General features: G+C 38.8%; 1 protein-coding gene across 1 annotated transcript in view; it reads left to right on the top strand.

The window, feature by feature from the left end:
• The window catches only part of col14a1a (collagen, type XIV, alpha 1a), a 129,964-nt gene that overhangs the window by 49,555 nt on the left and 62,705 nt on the right, over positions 1-17,704 (top strand). The window contains exons 21-27 of the mRNA XM_079275921.1: positions 994-1,116; positions 3,851-4,000; positions 6,265-6,381; positions 10,359-10,505; positions 12,200-12,274; positions 14,581-14,720; positions 17,424-17,547. Of these exons, the coding sequence (XP_079132047.1) occupies positions 994-1,116; positions 3,851-4,000; positions 6,265-6,381; positions 10,359-10,505; positions 12,200-12,274; positions 14,581-14,720; positions 17,424-17,547 (876 nt within the window). The remainder of the gene's footprint in view (positions 1-993; positions 1,117-3,850; positions 4,001-6,264; positions 6,382-10,358; positions 10,506-12,199; positions 12,275-14,580; positions 14,721-17,423; positions 17,548-17,704) is intronic.

Raw genomic sequence — 17,704 nt, forward strand, 5'->3', positions numbered from 1 at the left:
ATTGTCTTAATGAAGGCCGTTCATAATTACAGCAGCTCCTTTTACTTAATGAGACAATTAAATTATTTTGCTCGGCACTAATGGATTTTCTCAACCATTCTCTTGATTACCGCTTATGAGCATTAGTTGATTGCCTCCTTGTTGTACAGAGAATTGAAATGTCGGACAAAATATGTCATCTTATTAGGTGAGGATCCTTTGAGCCACATTGCAAATACAAATCTCTTCTCATCTGGGAAAGCAGCACAGTCAGAGCCAAGCCACACTTGATGTACAGTGAGACATGATTCTCTCCTAAATCAGGGTCAAATGTAACCAATCCCTTCACTGATTAGACAAATAATGTTATTATGATTTATATTTCACTGAATGTTGAAAAGGATTTAATTAAACCATATATCAACAAACTACATACAGATTGCCGTGGTTCATTTTTGTTTATTCTTTTTTAAATTGTGAACAAAAACATCGAACAAAAGTCATGTCGAACCTTGATATTTTTGTGGTACTGATCAAAATGTGCCTGTGGTGCAGGATTAAAAACTGTCAAGTACCAAAAGCTGGAGAAGCTGCAATCAAATGCCTCCTCAGACGGATTCTTTATTGGATAATTGTTAAAATATTTTTTAAAGCAAAATTGAAAAAGCTAAAAAAATCTGAAGGTGAAGGTTCCTCTGGAGTTTTAGACCTCACCTATTCCACTGATCAACGGGTGGTAAGATGGCAAGATCTGCTGCAATGTGCCAGTAAACCAGGGATGAAGAGGACAGTCGGATAGTAAACATGGATGTTAACATTGCAGGATTATAAATACTTAAAATAAAATCGGCTTTGCAAACGTTTTACGAGAAAGGAAAAGCACATGACACGTTTGTTAGACACAATGCGTTAACGCTGAAAGTAACTTGTTTGTTTACAAAAATAACTGATAGTGCACCCGTTAGTCACGCTCTGAAAAGCCCTGATATTGTGATGTTGTTTGTGTTTTGGCAGTGCCCCTCCTGTCTCCTGGAAACGTACGTGTGTCAGAAGAGTGGTACAATCGCTTCAGGGTAACCTGGGATCCACCTCAGTCGCATACAATGGGTTACAGGATTGTATACCAGCCCATCTATGGTACACACACATACACACACATACACACACTCTCTCTCACACACAAAGGCAGAAACTAATGCCAATCCTAACATTATTTGTATTATCAAACAATAATCCCAAAATAGGCCTTTAGGGATGACCTGTAAAATGTTGGGATTATGGAGATTTTCCATCAGTGTTTTTGTTTTAGGATGATTTTTGATAGTGTATTTAAGTCACAGAGATTCTATCTCATACAGGTACACCTTTATGTATACTATAGTGTACACACACACATACACAATGAAGCACAGCTGTTAGTTGTCAAACACATGAGCATTTTTTTAATATAGTGTGTGTTTTGCCTTGGGACACAGGCTCGTCCAAACATACTACGGTAATCAGTTTTTGTTATGATCCACCAGCAACAAACCTGTGACAGGCCCAAAGAAAGCTGAAAAATAAACTGCTCTCAAAGCTTTCCTGATGGTGACTTCTAACGTTTTCTTTTTAACAAGATGCCTGAGGCTTCAGAGAAAACATCAGCGATAAAGATCTGAAATAAAATATTACCTTTCTTCATTCATTCGTCGCCTTGAAGCATCCTCAGAAGACCATTTTCACTGTTCTGCTGCTTCTCTAGTGCTAATTGTGTTATCCTCCCAAGATGAGGCTCCAGTCTTTTTAGTTTCCATGTCTGTTTTTCGTCATCTAAACATAATTACTGTGTCGTTAAGGATCCAGCTTCAAACAGCTGCATTCATTTGACTTGATGCATTAGGTTGAAGGAGAACTCATTTCACCGGACTGCTGTTTTCACTGTGAGAATGTTGGTAAAAGTGTGTGTATGTGTGGAAATGCCTACACACACATACGGATACAGCTACAATATACTTAATATAAACTTAAACCCACTTTATCAGGCAAATACATAAAATGCATTCATACCTCCACAAACACATGCACATATACACATACACACAGTCTGTTTTCTATTAAACAATGTTCCAGTGGGTGGTGTTTTGTAAAGACAATTGCTGCGCCTCCTTTATTTATCTGTTTTTTACTTTTCTTCTTGTATTGGTTTTGTCCTTTTTGTTTTTTTTAGATGTAGCACCTTATTGCATGTATGCAGGATTATTGTTTTGTAAACCACTACCGGTAGTTGTTTGGAACCACTGAATTGATCGGCATTTTTTATTATTATTTCTTGTGTGTGTGTTTACACCTCTGGGTAACTTAGTTTAGTACAGCCAGCTCCTGCAGGGATGGAAACACTGCCACAGTACAGTAAGGCTATGAATGTGTGCATGCATGTATATTTGTGCAGGTGTGTGTATATTTATGCAAAGATTGTGATGTTGGACACTGATAATGGAAACAGGTTTACCATTCAATGTTTTTTTTAAACAATGAGTTTTTGATTTCGGGCAGAGGTAGACAGAAGCATCTTCTCATTTCTGGCATGGCGACCTTTCATTTTGCCAGCTGAAATTACAACTCCCTGATTTTATCAGTTGTAGCTGGCTAGCTAATTCAGTTGGCTCCATACAATGAATCATGTTGAAAGATTGAAACTAGAGCTGTATGTCCCCAGCAACAGTGTAGAAAACAGGAAAATAGAGAAAGGACATTGTTCTTGAATTGCAGTGCGATTTAGTCTCACTTCATAATTATGATGAGGGAAAACGTAAGATGTGACCCTATTATGTCAACGTCCAATCAGTGTTGATGGAGAATGTAGTCTATTGAAGCAATAAATTCCCCACTGTGCACTATTTTTACAGAGAAAGCTGAGCGCTTCTGCTTGTGGAGCAAGCAGTGGTTGCATTACGCGCGGGCTACTGACACCCAGCCAAAACATAGTGTCGCCAAGGGTTATGAGATGTGCCTATACTTATGCAATAAAAAAACCACGAAGGCTCCGAGTCTGAACCACCGTGAATCAAGATGGCAACAACTCTTTATTCTTTTCCACATTGTCAATGGCAGCGATAAACACCCAATTTAAATTCACTTTGCTAATAAGGCAAATCAACAAAAAAAGCTTACAATAGCATTAGGTGACACACAGGCTGTCTTGCGGTTGGCGCCAATGACAACATCCAACAAAAAATGCCTACGCTGACTTTGTTTCTGTTGGCATTGGAGGGCAATTTGAGCAAAGGTACCACTACCACCAGTCAACGTTTGCTCTCGGCAGCTCAGATGATGGAGGGTCCCCGCTGGCAATATCCTCCCTACTGCAGCCGCAGCCTGCATTCATTATCCAAAACACTCTATGCATGATCCGCTAGACCACGTCTCCTGGCTACCTAGAGAAATAACGGATGAAATAGCCTGTAGTTCCTCCTAGCCTCCAACTACATCACTCTCACGTCAAATGATGCCACTAGATGCTGGCAGAACAACAGATTTTGCAGCTGCGAGCCTAAAACATCCACATAAACGTGGCAAATTTTCCCTTTAAGTCATTCTAACATATCCAATACTGGCTATGCATGTGTTCACTTTTAACTTTAGCTACATGAGAAAAAGTTTTAAGGATTAGGACTCACCGATGTGTTCGAAAAATGTAAAACCATCTCGGGTAACGAGTTTCAATTCTAAATGGGATTAAACTGTTTTTGCAAAGATTCAAATACATTTTTTAAAGATACAAATCACGGTAAACTGGATTTGATTTGCAGCGTGTTTTCTAAAGAAGAATAACTCCTATCATTCTCTGTCCTTCCTGTCTGTGCTCATGCATGCATATGTGTGTCTTTCAAAGTTCCGGGACCAGTTTTGGAGACGACTGTCGGTGAAGATGTGAACTCCATGCTGCTTCTGAATCTACTAAGTGGGACGGAGTACAGTGTTCAATTGACGGCTTTCTACCCTACAGGACAAAGTGAACCGCTGCTCGTGAATGCCAAGACATGTAAGCATTCTCATTGTACATCTGTATAATACATCTGGCATGACTGTAAATAGATAAGGCTATCTCACTGTTTGCAGAGACACGTTTGCTGAGGTCAATAATAATAAAAAAAAGGTTTATGAAAGTGAGATTCAAAATGTAATTTTAAATTGAGCTGTCACTGATGATAACCTGATTTACTTTTGGAAAGTCATATCAAATTGAAACATCAGTCATTCCAGAACGAGCCCGAATGGGGATGTCAACATCACCTTACGTTTCCAGTCTAAAATTGTCTAAAAGGACGGTGTGGCTATTAGAAGGAGGCACAGAAAACAACAACAGTAATGGCAGCAGCAGAAAAGCAAACTGTAAGGAAAATGGAAAAGGAACAACATGCATATTAACTGCCTGCTGATACCATACACTCTAATTTCCATTGAGACTTCAGCAAACAGACAAATAGAAGACAGAGGGATATTAATATTTCCAAGTCAGCCAATGAGAAAAATCCTTTTTGCGTCAAGATGTGGTATCAGGAGGTGCAGTAAGAACTAATGCAGGCTTGAAAGTGTCTCACATCTAAAACAAATAGACTGTCAGAGAAGGCGGAAGTGAGAGAGAGAGAGAGAGAGAGAGAGCGAGAGCGATATTGACTATTCGTAGAGAGCGAGAGAGAAATGTGTCTGTAATGAAGATATGTGTGCATGCATGTATGTATGCATTCACTCTTAATTAAACCTATTCTGGCAGGCTCTCAGAAGAGTACTGTGTCACTATCCATCACCCAACATGTTCTTCTGTGTGTGGTTTTTGAAAAAGTGCTGTATCATTCTTTATTTTAAAATCTACTGTTGTCTTTAGGGCTTACTGTCTGATTGGCCAGAAGGGACGAGTCAAAAACATGCTCTAATTTAACAGCCCATGAAAACGTTAATACACACAGAAAAAGAGATTTGGATTTTTTTTCTGAAATGCAATTTGCCTTAACTTTATTATAAAAATGTTGAGAAATAAAATATAACAACTAAATGTAGAGGGATTCATCACTTCACATTTTGTATTCATTTGTGCTCCAGTGATGGGCTATCCTTAATCTGTTCCTTAATCATCCAACTGTAGGATGAGTGACAACTCCCTCACACCTTCCTGTCTCTGTACTGTTCTCACCATGAAAGATGCTTTCATGGGAAGATAAAGATAAAATATGAGCCATTGACATGTAAAAGCAATACATGATGAGAAACAGGCAGACGTAGAAGGAAGAAAGTGTTTGGTGGAAACTAAAACCAACATTATTAGTCAACAGTATATTGGGGGCAGAGAATGTTTGGCCAGTGCAATCACGGCAATCCAGCCAAATGCAGAGCCTCGTGTTGGTTATGAACCGGCCATTTTCCTGTGCAAACATGCTAAGCTGATTATTTTATTTTTGCACTGCCAGCCTGACACAGTTTTCACATCACTTATTGTGTGTACACATGACATGGTGCATGATTACATATGTCTGTATTCATGTGTTTACTTCTGTACATGGCAGTGTGCATTTTGCATGTTTGTGTTTGAGTGTTGTGTGTGTATCCTTGCATATCATTGAGTGATATTATGGGTTGAAATATGCATTATTCACAAGTATTTAAAATAAGGCACCTGCCATATGGTCCCAGTTTAAAGTATCTATTTACTGGCGCCAGAGCCCAAGTTTATTTTGTACCATCAGCATATTCTGATAACGAGAGAGAGAGAGAGACAGAGGTTGCCTATGGTACACTGAAATCTCACCACTAAACAAGCTTGTCGTGTTTTGCATTTTGCTGCATCGTGCGTCATTGTGTTCTCCACAATGCAGAGAAACACCAAGCCTGACTCATTGTGTTACTTTGTGATCTGTTTTAACATCTAGGCAGCTGAGTGTTTTAACTGTAACTGTCAGTATAGATGCACTTACGCCATTTCCGCTTTATATGGTACGCTGTAAATTTTTCAGAAGCCCAAAAAGATGTTCAAGTTTTTCTTGTCTCTTTTAATGCCGCTCTAACCCTCTTACCAGACAAAAGAGACAATAAGGAAAGAGAAAAGTTTATGGTTGGAAAATGTGAAAAGGTGCTACGACTTATCAAAAACAGTTTTTGACACTTATGTTAAACATCTGTTATAACATATTACATGCACACATCTGTAATCCCTTTGAAATGACCACAAACACAAGTGACACAGAACAACAAGTTAAAACTTTTCATGTTGTAATTTGTTGCTCCTATATCTTCCTGTCTCTCTACCTCCAGCGTTCCTCGGTGTCTCTGGTTTGTCGACCTACCAGGTACGTCCCAACAGCCTTTGCGTCCAATGGCAGCCCCTTCTACGTGCCACGTTGTACAGAGTCTCCATACAGTCTACACTCAGTAAGTCCATTTACCGACAGCGTTTGGGTTTGGGGTTATCCATGTGTATGTGTGTGGGCCAGTCCTCATGTCTGTTCTCAAAGGTGGTGGTGATTTCGTGCTTTCATTAGTTCAGTTTCTTTGTGTGATAATGTGACACCAGAGAGGCAGCTCACTCCAAGCGGTAACTTGATTGACTCCCCTGTTTCGAATGCAAATTAAGTGCAACTAGATCATCTTGCTGAAATATGGTCTGAATCACACCTTTTAACTGAACTGCAGTTTAAAAACACCAATCTAAATATCTCCAGACCAAAGTTTAATTCAGAGTTAGCTCTTGGATCCTAGAACACATGCACTGTCACACAGTGCATGTGTTCACAGCTGTTCTCACCAACATTTTGGTGTACACCTCCAGTCCTTCCAACATGTTTCAATGGTCCACGTTGTAAGAAAGAAAACGTTTGCCAGCAAAGTGACTGGAATACAATTCAGTCAGTAAATCAGAGGTTTTACTCGAGCTGTGATAGTTGGTTGCTGGATTGAACTCCAAATTCAGAATATGATTCCTATTTGATTTACAGTCTGTCCTTTCTAAACATGTCTCATGACTCTCTGGTGGTGTGTGTGTGATGGTTACATGCATGTTGGTTACATCACAGACATCTGGATTCATATTGATATGCACCTCACAGGAAATAAGTGTTACATTATGTCATTTCCAGTTGGCAGTGGTGTTCATTTTTGAGGATATTCATCAGTCTCTCTGTTTACAGAAAGGAAGGTAAAAATTATATGCACATGATCTCTCCCCATAAATGTCATGGGAGGAGACTGCTTTGAGAATCGCTCATGTCATCGCGTCAGAAATACAACGAATAAAGACAGAGTGTGACCTTTAGAAGCTGTTTAATGCTCAGCTTACTCGGTTAATAAACGGGAAGAATGGAGACAGTGGAAGGAAATAAGGAAGGAGCAAAGGAAGGAGCTTTTAAAGTAAGAAAGACATTAGAAAAAATATATACCAAAATCTGTTCAATAGAAATCAATCAGCAAAAAAAAAAGAAATCGATCTAAAATATAAAAACCTTAATAAAACCAACCAATGTGTCCCGTCGGCAAGAGAGTATTTTGACGCTGGTCCACTTGCAGTGAATACCTTCGTGTTCAAGTTTTATTTTTATTTGTGAACAGAGGGCAGTTGGTTGTACAGCAGGGGTTTATATAAAATATAAAGAATGCTGTCACTGTTTCAACAGAGAAATAAAGATATTCCTTCCTGTATAGCAGTCTTCACAATGTTTGTTTGCATTATGCAGCCATCTGTTGCAAATATCATGCAGATTTTTGGTTCCCTGGGAAAGTTTTACTTGGTGTATTTCTGCTCATTCTTTTTATTGTTAATTTTGTCCACGAAAAACAATGTTTTGCATGTGTTTATTTTTTGAATGTTAGCATGTGTCAAAAAGTCACAGGAAGCAGAAACCGACGCAGTGTCGATAGGGTTCACGCGTACACAAATACTTCAATGCAATACGACCATGCGATTGTCATACAAGCATAAAGTTGTGCAGTATTTATTGCTGTAACTTAGTTTTCTTTTTGTGTTTTACATGTAGCCTACATCAATCTGACAGTGGTGTTTCACCAAAGTGGCAAAAACATGATAAACGTTGCTATGTTTTGTTTTTGACAGAAGCCATTTCACTGAATGGTGCACATTATGTTTTACAGATGTTTTACATGTATTACAGATGTCCACCAGTAAAATAAGCAACTCAGTCATTTTAGTGTTAGTTTAAACTCCTTGGTCACTTTGTTAGGTACTATATAATCTAATGCAATCCATTACAACAGCTCACATATGAATGTTTAGTTTTTGTAAAAAAAACTTTCACAGAGGTGTTGATTCCACTATGTGTTTATTATTGACGTTGAAGTTTGCAGTGCTGTACATGCATGCATCTATGCATGAAGCCATTCATTCACACATCGACACACACTTACGGAGTCAAACACATATTCATGTCCTTTAATCCAGACCTTATTTCACTTTAAATGAGAAGAACAGTTATTTATGTATGTCTATGTATTATTTATAATCCATCCAGTTGAATTAGAAAACTGAGAATAATAATTTGTGAAAATATAATTGATGTGTACTTTATTTGATTTGACAGTTGTTGACTACACAGAGACGTTGTTACTACTATTAGGCTTCTTGAATATATTTATATATATATATGGCAGTGAATAGCGCGAGCTAGATATTATTGTAATGTTTCGGACCTTTGCCCGAGGAGATTTTCTCGATCTGGACCTTTTGGAATTTCAGTTGAATACCCCTGCAATACAACATGTAGGTTTTCTGCTTTCAGTTGATGTTAAAATTGTACCACCTGCATCAATGTTCAGTAGCTGAGGTTTTCCCAATGATAGGTGGTCTGTGGCAAAAATATTGGCCTTACTCATTCATTTCAATGAGACCACTGTGTTGGTGCAGATCATCTCACAGACAGCTCTGGAAAAAAAATAGGATAATGTTGCAGAAAGGGTTATTTCTCTATTATTTCTGTGGCACAATAAAATGTCATGCAATGTACATACTATTTAAATCTGGAACACCTGTGGGTCATTTCTCAGAATTAAAGTGTTACTTCCAAAGAAAGACTATAGTTAGACTATAGGAATATTTTGATATTTTGGGGATTATGCTGATTTGTTTTATTGCCAAGAGTTATGAGAAGAGCAATACCACTCTCATGCCTGTGTGCTTATTAACTTGACAGCAACTTTCAATACTAGTGACACAAACCTCCTCTGCTTTATAATGGATTTGCCTGACAGAGTTTCAGTAGATGATTGGAAGTTAGTGTTGATTAAAATAAACGTGAGTGTTGCCTGGTGAATGTAGATTAGCAATATGAATAAAACAATTTCTACTTGAAGGAAACGTGCACAGTAAGTGATGTTTGTCCACATTTCATTGCCTTTTACTGTCAGAAAAAAGACCAGAAGAAGGAGAAAGACGTGTCTCTTTCGGCTTCCTTCCCTCCCTTATTTTTCTATTTAACTCCGTCTCTCCCTCCCGTCTGCCTGAGCAGCGACTGGATATTCTAGCTGGAGTTTAGAGATTGTGTTTAATGCATGCAGAGCCAACCAGCTGCTTAAACACCTTCTCAGATGGAAAAGTGCACTCTCTGTGACAGCCGTTTCCCTAAACTGCATTATCTATGGCTTGGTACCTGTGTGGAGGAGGAGCGATATCGTCGCTCCCCAAGATGAAAGACGCATTAGGAAATAGAATTAGACTAATGAAACTGACAAACGGCAGCTATTAGTGCATGTGTATGTGCACTCCCAGTTTCCAGTTTGTCCCTATTTGGCTGCGAATATAAATACTCATTCATTTGATGCTGGCCATATATGGGTTTTCAAAAGTTTTCATGTGTTGCAAAAGTGTTTGCCGTCTGCAATCCAAAATAAATTGACAAAGGGAAAGGAATCAATAAATGTGATTCTTTTCATTTTTCATGGGATATAATGAGGTTTTCTTACAGCGATTTTAACGACATGGTTATCTAGTTTTTTTAATTTTTCAAGTTAACCTTTTCTTTGGTGCATTCATCTGTTATATCTGCCAGGTATTGGATAGTTTGATGTATTGCAGTCGTTTTTAATCTGGTTTGTTGTAAAATTCTGTAATAAATAAAGCTGAAGGCAAGATTTTCACATCAACTATGAATTTCCAGGTGACCTGATATGCTTTGGCAGTTAAACTTTAATTTAAATTACCTGTCTGCTCCAATAAAGCTGCTTGGTATCAAACCATGAAAGAAAGTAATACTTAGCAGCTCTCAGACTTGATGCAGCAAATGGCTGAAAAATAGAAAATGTACTCTGTAAATGAAATGGGAGCTTTAGAGCGATTTGAGCTTGTTTGGATTTTATGACTCTTGATTCATTAAACATATTTATTTTTTGTTCTGTGCTTGCAGATGGTCAGAGACAGGAAGTGAGCCTGGGCGGTGGTGCATCCCGACAGTGCTTCTATGACCTCACTCCCAGCAGCCAGTACCAGATCAGCATTCACACCCAGATGCAGGAAATGGAAGGACCTTCTGTTTCCATCACTGACATGACGCGTATGTTACAAATGTTTTATACATTGTATGCAGTGGACAAAAGCAGTGGAATATCGGCAAGTTTTGAGTTTCATCCCATTTATTTCCATTTTTCATCAACATTTTTAAGGTGTTTGAATCAGTCAACCCTTTTATTCCACACATCTCTTGTCCACTGTCACTCACTCCTTTCTTTATTCATTCTCAATTTTCTCCCCATAATCCTTCCAATCTCTCTTTACGTCTCTCTTTCCATCTGCCCCCTCCTCCGTAGACACCTTCTGCCATACATCTGTCTCACCTCTGCAACTTTCTCAGCAGTAGGTCTCTCTCTGTCTTCCTCTCGCTCCCTTTCTCTCTCTGAGAACATAAAAGCTGCTGTTGCAGTTCATTGGTCAGCTGAGGAGCTGAGGAGCGCCGCACAGCTTCAGGGACCAGGAGTGCTCCGCTCACAGCCAGGGTTATAGAACGATGGATAGATGCATATGTAAACGCACACGGGTTCTACGACTGATGTTGATTCACAGATTCTGAGTTGACAGCGGTGAACTAAATTCAACAGGAAGATCTACAGTTTGATTTCAGCAACAGGTCATAGACAAGTGTAGAATTGTTTAGATGCTTAATCGAGAGACAAATGTAACAAAAGTGAACTGTGCAAAATAGTTCCTTTCAGATTGTTTCATTATTATATAGGTTTTATATATATATATTTTTAGTAATTACTGTTGCATTAATATGTAAACTGAATTTTGGAGTGGAGCTAACTTTAACTTCTTCATATACTGTGAGGTAGTTTATGTTCTAACGATACAGTATATTTTATTAGACTATCGCATCTTTATGTCTGCAGAGTAATCATAGCTGGCAGACAAATGTAGTTGAGTAAGTAGCATGAAATGTAAATTCTCAGTAAGAAAAGGATACCTCAAAATGACTCAAGAACAATACTTGTAAATGTACTTTGTTACCTTCAAATACTGCCCACAGATACATTGGTAAGATGATGATTGAATCAAACAAATAATCTACTAATTATCACTTTTCGTCACCAAAAAGTTACCGTTGAAGCTGAAGAAACATTTGTTGAGGTAGTTATATCTACTTTCATGAAGTATGTGCCCCTTCTGTGGATGTTTCCAAGATGATTTACTTGCTGTACCCTGGCTTGACAGTATTCATTGCTTTCTGCAAAGTAATTGGTTTGGCACTGAGACATACGTTAACCTGGGGGCTGTTTTGACTCTTTAAAAAAAATACCCTTTGGTCAGACAGATACTAGACTGATAAATACTCTCCTACTGTCCCCAGCTTATATAGGGAAGGAAAAAGAGATATATAGAAGGAAAGGAGAAAGATAAAGTCTGATTGCTGTATCCCAGTGATGGAAAGAAAGTAAAATACTGAGCTGGATCGCTTATGTACCCACATAGATTCTAAAAATTGCACTTCAAATCTTTTCTCTGTAAAAGTCCAGAACTCAGCTGTCGGAGGAAGGAAGAGGATTAGAAAACTTTCAGTTTGATAGAAACAGGCTGCTGCTGTCTCATTGTGCTACCTTGTGTGTGTGTGTGTGTGTGTGTGTGTGTGTGTGTGTGTGTGTGGGGTCGGGAACATAAACCTGATGATGGTGCCACTTCTCGCTGCCATCATGATCGATGACCTTGTCTTGTTCCCCCATGTGTGTGTGTTTGTGTATCTGTTTGTGTGTCCAGTGCCAGCGCCCACTCAAGCTCCGACTGAACTCCCCACCACAGAGCCCCCTCCCACCATCCCACCTGCTAAAGAAGGTGAGCAGGAAGCCCAACAAAAAACACACACACTCATATTATTCTTCTAGTGTTGTGCAATAGTGATCAAATTACTTTTTATGGTGACTGTAGTGACCTGACACAATAGTTCATCAGCTCTTGAAATGCATTTTAGTTAAAATCATACAAAGCCATGCAGGCAAACTATCACAGCTGTCATACTGCATGTGTGTCATCAACAGACATTCTGTATAATTTTAAGAAACGGATACAGGTGGTAATAACTTCTTTCCAAAATTTGATTGCGTTCACTAACTTTAATACATCCAATGCGAAAACAACGTAATTGTAACCAAGTATACAGAGCGGTTGTCTTGCTCCTAAATTTAAAACAATCACAGATACTACAATTGCCAATGCAAGCTATACAGCTCTGGCATGATTTTGAAACAGGAAACAACACAGGTTTAAAACAGCATTATGCCACTCTGTACTGATTACGCAGCTGTGAACTGTTTAGTTTCAAAATATTAACAGTGACCTGGAAGTAACTGTGGGGGCACTATAACTAAACAAGCAAAAATAAAAAGAGACGACTTGAATGTCTCACACAGGAAGCCTACTAGACTTTAATTATATTCCACAATGAGTTTATTGTATGAACTATACACCGACCACTGTGGGCTGCAGCTCATGCCAAAATAAATAATGCTACTCTAATTCTGGTTTATTAGCTTAATACCTCAGGCTCAGCAAAGCTAACCTGATCGCACCCAGCGAGCTTTGGCTTCAGTGCAGTTTCAGTTTCTCCCCCAAACACCACAGCATTCAGTCCATGAAGCACGCTGATTAGGAACAGAAGAGGTTACAAGTTCAGAGTGCGACCCTCCACCTCCCAGAAGATACTCCTCCTCTGTCCTGTCTGATGGGCTCCGGTAAAAGAGCACAGCAAACTCCACAGACATGAACCGACACACCTGCTGAGCCCGTCTGTTGGTGTTTCTGTCTAAGTCTCTGACCTTTGTCAGACCGATGCCTCCGTCTGTAGTGTCAGGCAACCTTTACCAGCCTTTCAGGGGATCAAGTACAACAATTTGGCAAAGTTGAGGTGTTAGGATTTAGAGCAAAGGGTGGAAGTGGCGGTGGTATTGCTAGAGTGGGTGTGGATGAAGTCCTGATTTTGAACATTTTGTCCCCCTGTCCATAATTCCTAATGGCAGGTCTGTTACTTAGGACAGAACAATGGCGGGGGAAAGAGAAAGCAAAGGTGCACACATGTCGGTAAGTGGAAGAGAGACAGGCAGTAAGAACAGCACGAGGGAAGAGAAGGAAACAGGGCAGGCACGATGAGAAGAACAGGCAGAGATCTGCAGACAGAAAGCAGAGGGGAATAGACAGAAACAGAGACACATAGTGGGAAAGACACTGTGGTAGCTACAGACAGAAAGAAGTAAGAAAAATATCCTGTATCTCTATCCAGAGATAGAGAGAAATAATGGTGATGAGAATTGAGACTAAAGACAGAGTTTCAGTAAAATCACAGCTTTTATCAGAATCAGCCACATAACACCGTGTCATCAAAACTCTCTCCAGCTGACCTTAACTTGACATTTCTGACAAGCATGAAATCTTCACTTGTGAAATTCTTAAAAAATATACGATAATAGCATTTGTCTCTAACAAAAAGCAGGAACACCAGTAAAGCAGACGTTTGCATGATTTCATTCATCTCTCCTCTTTCATTTTGTTGTGGTTACATTTAAAACCACTTTTCCGAGTAAGCAGCATTGATACAGTGAAGGCTTTTATTGAGGCTGACATCTTCATGAACGCACTTTGGAATGTAGCGAAGAACTGGAGTTTGAAAAGTTGTTAAAACCAACAAACAACTTTCCTGTAGTAAAGATAAGGCTACTCGGAATCATTTGGAAACCTGAGAAGAATAAGTAGAGTCACCGCTGGACCAGGAATATGAATGAGCAGCTTACAGAAGGGAGAAAGCAACAGACAAACACATTGGATATCGCACAATTTTGTGGTTTTAGACTCTGAATTTTAGAGTGTGCACTATACTTTCTGGCTTATAAACTCTAGAGTGTGCAAATTAATCTGAGGACCCAGCCTTTGCATATTTAACCTTTTTCAGCAGATGTATATTTGCAGTGCTTCATACTATGCATATTTACTCAGAGTTTGAATTCAACATTCAAGTTATGCTTTGTCCTCTAGAGACCTTCATTCTTTATGAAGTTACTTTTTTAAATGAAGGGACAAAATATGTGCTGACTAAATCTATATATCTCTCCTGTCCATCTGTCCATCTGTCTTGCTGTCTGTCCGTCTAGTGTGTAAGGAGGCCAAGGCTGACCTGGCATTCCTGGTCGACGGTTCCTGGTCCATCGGAGACGACAACTTCATGAAGATCACACGTTTCCTGTACAGCACCATGGGGTCACTGGATCTGATTGGACCAGACGGTACCCAGGTCAGTCATGGGACCACAGCGACATCATTTATTACCTCTCGGAGAATCTCAAAGGAAGAACACAAGAGTAAAACAGTGATGAACAAGTTTCCCCTTTCCCCAAATGCATCATTTCAAAAAATTAAGAGAGTTAGAATTCAATCTTGACCATCTGGGTCTAAATAATGCTGTTGAGAATCTCCTTGGAGTGCTGGTATCCACATGTATCACTGGTGGTTTCTTCTGCCTAGTCTAAACGTCTGTCTGGTGAAAATGACTGTATTGCCAGTTTATACAGTATCATAAGTTATCCAACAGAAATCCAAATGTTCCTGCTTTTAATTGTTGTTCACTCGTTATAATTAATTCTTTGTTGTAGCACTTTCCTTCTGAAGAATGCATGCTCACAGGAAATTGAATGTACAGTAGATTCTGGGAATCTAGCCAAAAGTAAATACACTTAAAACCCATAAAAATGATGAAATAAAGACATTATATGTCACAGTGTAATCTGTGGGGGACGAACCCATTCACAGAAGAGAGAAGGTTGTGAGAAATATATATTTGCTCATATTAGAAAGTATTTTTGTGTGAATTCCCTCTAAAAATAAAATGACAAACCTCTGCAATTTTAGCAGGGCTTTGTAGTATTTCGTGACGTTTTACAAGCACAACAAAATGTCTAACATATAATAAAATTCACATATTTACTCGATGCTACCCAACTACCTCGTCGTCTGTTCCCCATATTTCATATTCTGCAACCCATTTCACTTTCAACTCTACAGAATAGAAAGGGAGAAAAAAGTTGTAATGTATTTTGCAAAACAGACTTTGATTCAGGGGACAATGGAATAACAAAGACATGATTCTGCACGTCCATAATGAAAGGATGGAGAGTGATTTAATGTAATGGATGACTCGCTCAAGATCTGCAGCTTGCTTTCTGTAACCTGTGAGCTAGTACATCTTTTCTTTGTTAACAGAAATAGAAATGATGCAAGGAACAGAAAATAATGAAATAGATAATAGAATCTTAACCAACCTGAGTTTGTCCTTTTGACCCATGTGGACTCGTGGCTCATTTATTGTTTGAGGAAGGCTGCTGCTGTTTGCATGAATTGATTCTGGAAGTATGCTTTGGAGCAGAATTTCGCAGTTTTCTTTGGCTGTCCCCTGACAAATCAGCATGACCACAGCCTTGTATCTATAGAAAAGTTTAGAGAAGTGAAGAGGAACTTTAAACCCCCAGTGACTCAATCTTTACTTTCTGGAAATACTTTCTTTTTAGGCGCTGCATCGTATTTGATTAACTCATGCTCATTTTCTGCCATTGTGCTTTGTGCCAGAAAACATTGCTTTCCTTGGAGGAATGGTGGTCGTACTAAGTCTAGATGCATTAAAAGCTGAACTAAAAGTTCAGATGGTTCAAGGCAGCATTGACTAATAACTATCAACTTGATTCTTAGTATATAATCCGCCATCAGCAATACTTTGAATATAGATTGAATATTACCATCCTCATTGCCTCAGAGTGTTTCTCATGTACCAGCTTCATAACACCAGGCTCTAACTTGAGGCAATACTTCGCTGTTGTCATTGTGAACTAATTTCTTTGTGCTTCTTGACTGCACGGCTCCCCCACACTGTCAGCAGAGCTCAGCTGGTTCATTTGTCACACTGTAGCGGTGCTTGCTTGCTAAACCTTTTTCTTTAATTTGTGTAATGTCTTATGTTATGCAGTTTGCTACCCTTGGTGTACCCCATAACCCTCTGGCACTGGGCTACCAAGAGCAGAACGCTGGCTGTAATGCGAGAGAGTTGGCTGTACAGTAAAGCGAGAGTTGGCTGGTAAATGTAGTCCGTCCTGAGCCAACAACAGCACCATTAGCAGTCTGGAAGTAGTGCTAGTTGTTCTTCCCTCTTAGAGTGAGCCAATTAGATTGATTCTAGCACAGATATATATATATTTATATATTTATATATATTTATATATTTATATATATATATATATATATATATATATATATATATATATATATATATATAAATATATATATATATATATATATAAATATATATATATATATATTTATATATATATATATATATATATATATATATATATATATATATATATATATATATATTTATATATATATATATATATATATATATATATATTTATATTTATATATATTTATATATATATATATTGGAGAGAGAGAGCATAGATGCAGACATTTGGCTTCATAGCATTCACATACTGCCACATCAGCTTTGTACCTTCTTGTGTTCATGTTGGAGGAAGTACAATTGAACCTGCACATGCAATTCAGTGGTAATGTAACTGACGTTAGTGTGAGCAGATGGTGACTGAAGCTAGCACCGTGAGTCGAAACCCACCTGTAACTCATAGTGGCCACGCCCTTAGTTATGCCTAACATTAACCTTCGATATCATTTGAACGGGATAGTATTATAAAAACTCACCCCCGTAGAGTTGTCATGAAGGGAGAGATTGGCTACAGAGAGCAAAACTGTTTTTTTGCACCAGGCTGTAACCATGTTTATTTCTGCTGTAAAGTTGGGCATTTTAACATGGGGGTCTATGGGGATTGACTCACTTTTCTCACTCACTCATTTGTCAACACTGGAGGTTGCCGCTTGAATTTTAATTTATGTTCCTGTACCTTTCTGTCTGTCCGTCTCTGCCTCGCTGCAGGTGGCCATCGCTCAGTTCAGCGACGATGCCCAGACAGAATTCCAGCTGAGTTCCCATGGCAGCAAGGAAGCGCTGTTGGAGGCTATCCAGAGGATCAGATACAAGGGAGGAAACACCAAGACAGGTCAGAGCAGTGTGTGATGTCATAGTAGTTAACAAAACAGGTCAATTTACCTGTTCACAAATCAATCTCTCGAGTGCCATTAGTAGCTGTTCTGGAGCTGATCCAATCGAAACTCCAAATTGGCTACTAATAGAACTTGTGGTAAAATAGTTTTGAC

Source organism: Melanostigma gelatinosum (genome assembly GCF_949748355.1).
Source record: "Melanostigma gelatinosum genome assembly, chromosome: 9".
Taxonomy (NCBI): domain Eukaryota; kingdom Metazoa; phylum Chordata; class Actinopteri; order Perciformes; family Zoarcidae; genus Melanostigma; species Melanostigma gelatinosum.